A 5,845-nucleotide genomic window follows, 5' to 3' on the forward strand; every position below is an offset into this window, starting at 1 on the left:
CTAGGTAGTATATGTTATTTAAGAAAAATATAATTATATTTTCAGAATAGAAATATTTTCAGACATAATTTTTTCTCAAACATAGTCTGTGGGGTAAAACGCCCCCCAGCCAGGTGGGGTAAAGTGCCCCCAGGCCCTGGGGCAATTACTGTAGTTATTCTGTTCTGAAGGTCAAATCCTATGTTTTTCCATCAAATGTATTCTAACTATTTGGTTGAATAAAAAATATTTGGACTTTATTAAGTCCAATATATTGGACTTTATTTAAAAATGACCTCAAGTTAGCATCAGGTAGCTAGTTAGCAAACAGTTAGCATCAGCTAACAAAATCCTTGAAACAGGCTATTATAATTTTGTAATTCATAATTATTGATCATATTCTTCTTCTTATATTCTTCTTATATTCAAGGTACACACTTCTTGTTTATGTTGGACTTGTCACTTCCTGTTAATCTGCAAGCCAATAGCACATATGCTTTTATGTAGAACAGGAAGCTTTCATGACAAATTGTAAAGAAATTTTTTTCCGACCTGCAGCTATTCCAGACTCAAAAAGCTTAAAAAGACACCCTAAAAGAGTAGTTCAAGGTATATTGTCATTGACTATGACGTAATGTTTACAGAGGACTTAGCCCTCATCTTTACAATAAAGAGAAACTGAAACTATACATAACCCGAAGTCCTTACCTTTACTGAACATCTTCTTCACTTTTTTGTTTTGAATAACACACAGTTGGTTCTCCTGATAAAAGACAGGTGAGAGGAATGATTATGTAATCTGTTGGCAGATACACACATTTTACTAAAACATTATTTAAATGTAATTCTAGGATAATACAGAGCCATGCAGTAGACTATGCTGCATTATTAGATTAAGATCAATGAAATGCATATCTACAGGCTACATAACTCAAGAGTGAAACTGAAATTAATTACCGTCTTCTTTTCAAAAGGATTTTGAATGGAAATAATAGGAGGGAGTATTTTAACAAAAAAGGGTACATCTTTAGCAATATAAATCATGTGACTTGCATTACACTGAACAACCTTATGTTGTCACTATTTCTTCACTAACAGCCATGACTCGGTTTAGATTTTTTATTTTTCTCTCTAGTGTCTGTACTGAAACATTCAGTTTTTTCTTCTTCTTCTTCCTATTTTTTTTTTTCCACACCTGAAAATGAACAGAGATTCATTAGAGATGGCTGATCACACAAAGATGGAAGAAAGCCAAAACACATCTAATGTTCTGTGTGATGCCTGCCATGGAAATCAAAAACTCAGCGCAGTAAAATCATGCTTGCAATGTGTAACATCCTTCTGTGAGACTCACTTGGAAAATCACAAAACAGCAGCAAGGCTCATAAAGCACAAACTGATCGACCCTGTGGACAACCTGGAAGATTATATCTGTGTAAAACATGAAAAACCGCTGGAGTTATTCTGCCGAGATGACCGGACATTCCTCTGTTCTATCTGCATAGAAATAGGACACAAAGCACACAACATTGTTCCTATAGAACAAGAGAGTGGAGATCAGAGGGTGAGACATACAAGAAAAATATCAGAAGATATTTAAGCAAAACAAATTTGTGTTAATCAAACCAAACTGTCATAAAATCACTAAAAGAAAGATTTATCGTCCTCAGGCTCAGCTGGAAAAGACACAAGCAGAAGTCAAGATGATGATCCAGGATAGAATAAAGAAGACAGAGGAGATAAAAAGCTCTGAAAAGGTGCACTTTGAGAGATTCAACATAACAACTATGTAGGCTAAATGTTATTTTTAATGGTTAGTCACCTTGTGGAGCTGGTGGAGATAATGCTATAGAATACTTCACATACTGTAACTCTTAACTCTGTTTTCCTTAACCTCAACAGAACAACAACGTCAAAAGTCTCATTGCTCTGATTGAGAGATGTCAATCTGAGCTGCTGGAGGTCATCTGGCAGAAGCAGAAAGCAGCAGAAAAGCAGGCTGAAGAGCTGATTCAAGAGCTGGAGCAAGAAATTTCTGAGCTCAAGAGGAGAGAGACGGCGCTGGAGCAGCTTTTACACACTGAGGATCACCTGCACCTCCTACAGGTCAGTGTTCTTTACTCAGCAATATCTCTTAGAATTCTTTAATTAGATCAAACTGCACATTCAGGGATCCCCTCTCTCTTGCAATACTGCAGACTTGCTCATCTGTGTGCAGCCTTCCACAAGTCAAGTCCTGGACTAGCAACATTACTGATCTGAACACAGAAATCTTTAAGAAAGCTCTCCAGGGCCTTCAGGAAAACATCAAAATGGAACTGAAGAAATTCTTTGAAATCAGTTAGTATTAGGGAAAATATATACTCTGTTGTTTCACTTGTCTGTGTTTTTGTTTAAATGCAAATAACTTTTTTTTTTCATAGTCCACTGTCCACACAGACCTTCAGTTGTTCAAGAGTCTTCTGCCTCAGATTCTGAGAGTACAGATTCTGTTCCCTCTCATCCTTTACTGGTGTCTGAATCTATAGTGATGGAGAAAAAAGATATTTCTGTTATCCTGAGCACAAAGCAGGGCACTCTTACAGATGTTTCAAATACTACAACAAGCAATGTTCAGACAGAAGACAAAATTTACTTCAACAAGAGCAGCACTCCTTCACCAGAAAGAGTGGAAAAGATTCATAAAAAAGGTGCTGTAACTGATAAGACAGACACAGACAGAACAGAACACTTTTTGCTTTAAAGTCTTTAACTAAGTGCTTTTTTGTGCTATTTATCCAAAATTGACATAACATTTTGTCTTCTACCAATTGAAGTTATTTAAGTTTTGAAATCTATAGCTTTTCAGAATTGTGTAAATTGATACATTTATGTCACAATATTCCCAATCTCCCCTACTCCATGTACATGTGTGGCTTAAAGCTGGAAATACACCACAAAAGTTTTGCTTAGATTTTTGCCCCTATTTACAGTCTGGAGGAGAAACTAGACTCTAGTTTTCAAAAGTCAGAGCCAGTCTGCAGATTTGAGTTGATAGATTCCGTAGAAAATGGCGTAATGATGGTCACAGACACAGATTTTTAACATGTTTGATATTTTCAGCTGATTTTAGAACACATGTTGTTTTTCCTCTATGACTTTTTACAAAGTCGGTAAGTGTATGATGCTTAGCATCTAGAACTGTTGTTGATGAAGGTTAATTGAAATGTATACTAACATTAAATATTTTTCCATCAGCAGATCTGAGTACAATAAAGAAACTTTATGCAGGTAACGTCCCCATGGTCATGATTAACATAAGCATAGATTCCTCTCAGATGGAGCTTTTAAATTGGCTGCTTGTATTTTATTTTTCAATGTACATGTGTTTCTTTTGCAGTGAATGTGATTCTGGATCCTAAAACAGCTTACCCTAAACTCATCCTGTCTAAGGACAGAAAACAAGTGAAGCATAGTGGATCCTGGAAAGATGTTCCCAATAACCCTGAGAGATTTGACTCCTCTGCCTGCGTCCTAGGGAAGGATGGGTTTTCCTGTGGGAAAATTTATTATGAGGTTGAAGTCGGTGAAAAAACTGAATGGGACTTAGGTGTGGCTAGAGAGTCCATTGAGAGAAAGGGGAAAATAACAGTGTGCCCAGAGAATGGCTTTTGGTGTATTTGGCTAAGAAATGGAGGTGAATATGTGGCTAATGAATATTGTCCTGTTCCTCTTTCCCTAAAAGACAAGCCCCAGAAGGTGGGGATGTTTGTGGATTATGAGGAGGGTCTGGTCTCCTTCTACAATGTAGGGACCAAAAATCTTATCTACTCCTTCACTGGTCAGTCTTTCACTGAAAAAATCTTTCCATTTTTCAGCCCTTGCAACAAACGAGGAGATGTGAACACAAAGCCTCTGATTATCTACTAGTCAGTTAGTCTACTACCAGTTATTGTAATTATTAAACAATGTTTATTTAAAAAAAAAAAATAATTAATGCAACAAATAAATGACAGGGGTTACACATTACCCTAAGATTGAACCTCTAACCTTCCTCGGAGAGTGTGAATTGATTTGCTACATCCAAATATCTGAATGTTTGATGAATTAGAATTACTATACTTTATTATTTTTATATGTAACACACTTTTTTTTTTGCTTGTATTGTGTTCACCCATAGATTAATTACTTCCACTTGTATGATTTTCATCTTTGGATAAAACTGTCTGCTAAACGAATAAACATAAATGTGGTTGATGCTTTCATTCTGTCACTCACTGTATGCCAACACCCTGACCATTCAACTAATCTGACACACAAAATTGAAATACAAATCAAAAGAATAGTTTCTCGTCATTCAGTAGAGCTAAGTACACAGTAATACTTTGCTTACATGAACCGTATCACTGCTCAAACAAATAAGGTTTTTAAACACCCTTCAGGCAATCTTTAGAAATCATTGTGACACCAAGCTTTGTCAATGTCACTATAAAGAGCTAAGCAGGTTTGTCAAAGGCACATGGTTAACTTGTTTTAAGACTTAATCAGCTTGTTAAACTGCCTCATGGTATTACACTTATGGGTCTCTCAAGTAGATTTTAATGTAAAAATTATTTGGGACTTGAAAGTGGCCAGAGGGGCACATGGATCAATCATGATCAACCGTTCGCTGTGGGCCAGGTGCAGCTGCACCAGATGCACCCCCCAAAGGACGGCCCTGTTGGGGATGTACAGTACAGACGTTATGTATGCACACTTTGTAGGTCTCTTATATCTGACAAGCCTAGTTAAGTTCACAGAGGGCTCTTTTAACGAGTTAAAGAAGACATAGCCTACAGAACATTTTGATTTAAAAAAAAATGATATAGACAATTTTGCAGTTGATATTTCACGTAAATGTTTTAATTAAATAAAAAGTTTTAAAATAATATATAAATTGTATTTATTTCGGAATATTCATCAACTTCCTTTAAAATCGTATTTCATAAACAGGCCACTAGATGGTGCACTATTACTGTGTAAACTCTGATCAATGCCATTGTAAATCCTGTATTATGATTACATTAAAAAAAAAAAAAATTATAATAAAATCAATGCACATGGACCTTTCTTATAATTCGGAGAACTTCAGAACAACCGCTTAGGCTCATTAATGAAATTTTAATTTGATATTTATGATTTTGTATCTTTTACATCGCTATAAAACAGTAGTCATGAAAAAACTGCAAAAAATAACGTCATTATTGGTGTATATAAAACGTAATTGATTGTAGATAACAGCAGTTCTTGAATTCCACAAATAGGCTACAGTAAAATTCTTAATTCCTCAGAAACAGCCCTATTTCAATCCTCTAAACACCTAATACGACTACAGAATGTTAGAACATCCAATCACACCCCACCCTCTTCTTTTTCTGCTCTTCCCTCCCTCCCTGTTCCCACTTCTTTTCCTTCCCATTTCCTAAGCTGAATGAATTGAAGGTCCCCGCAGCACAATGGAAGCTGGTCTCGTAGGAATGCCAGAAATGTCTGGAGTCAGCAGGAGACTGGTGGCCATGGGCAACACACCCCCCATGACATCACAGACAGTTCATTCCGCCCACCTCCTGACTCCACTCCACTTCTCTCCCCCATCCGTTCGTTTTCCAAAGTAAAGCGGGACATTTGAGGACTGAAACAAAGGTGTTTCGTTACATTGGTTTGTAATAGTTTTTTTTTTTTCCTTTGGGCAGTGCATGTGTTTAGTATGTATATTTTACACTGTTTTGTTCAGACAGCTCAATAAATCCAACAGTCTCTTCTCTAAACACTGAATATGGTTCTAGGTCAAATAAACAAAACACTGAGCGTGATTCCACACAGTCTTTATCTATGAGACACTAACCCA

At 36.4% G+C, this 5,845-nt stretch overlaps 1 protein-coding gene across 2 annotated transcripts; it reads left to right on the forward strand.

The window, feature by feature from the left end:
• Positions 1-588: 588 nt before the first annotated feature.
• Positions 589-4,180, forward strand: LOC109094378 (E3 ubiquitin-protein ligase TRIM39-like). 2 transcript variants are annotated; one of them, XM_042726872.1, is made up of 7 exons: positions 602-756; positions 1,189-1,543; positions 1,650-1,736; positions 1,882-2,085; positions 2,178-2,669; positions 3,220-3,249; positions 3,359-4,180. In XM_042726872.1, exons 5-7 carry the CDS (start codon positions 2,510-2,512, stop codon positions 3,886-3,888), a joined length of 720 nt encoding a protein of 239 aa, XP_042582806.1. In that variant the 5' UTR covers positions 602-756; positions 1,189-1,543; positions 1,650-1,736; positions 1,882-2,085; positions 2,178-2,509; the 3' UTR covers positions 3,889-4,180. The 2 variants fall into 2 exon arrangements, with proteins under 2 accessions (XP_042582805.1, XP_042582806.1); XM_042726871.1 differs by lacking the exons at positions 3,220-3,249; positions 3,359-4,180 and having other exon boundaries at positions 589-756; positions 2,178-2,512.
• The last annotated feature ends 1,665 nt before the right edge of the window (positions 4,181-5,845 follow it).

Source organism: Cyprinus carpio, chromosome B7, assembly GCF_018340385.1.
Source record: "Cyprinus carpio isolate SPL01 chromosome B7, ASM1834038v1, whole genome shotgun sequence".
Classification (NCBI taxonomy): domain Eukaryota; kingdom Metazoa; phylum Chordata; class Actinopteri; order Cypriniformes; family Cyprinidae; genus Cyprinus; species Cyprinus carpio.

What these genes read in the sequence shown, in the direction of transcription:
- LOC109094378 (XM_042726871.1), top strand. Translation starts at nt 1,202, where the DNA reads ATGGCTGATCACACAAAGATGGAAGAAAGCCAAAACACATCTAATGTT. An exon ending in AAGAGAGTGGAGATCAGAGG is followed by an intron (nt 1,544 to 1,649) that starts GTGAGACATACA and finishes TATCGTCCTCAG; the next exon opens with GCTCAGCTGGAAAAGACACA. An exon ending in AGATAAAAAGCTCTGAAAAG is followed by an intron (nt 1,737 to 1,881) that starts GTGCACTTTGAG and finishes TAACCTCAACAG; the next exon opens with AACAACAACGTCAAAAGTCT.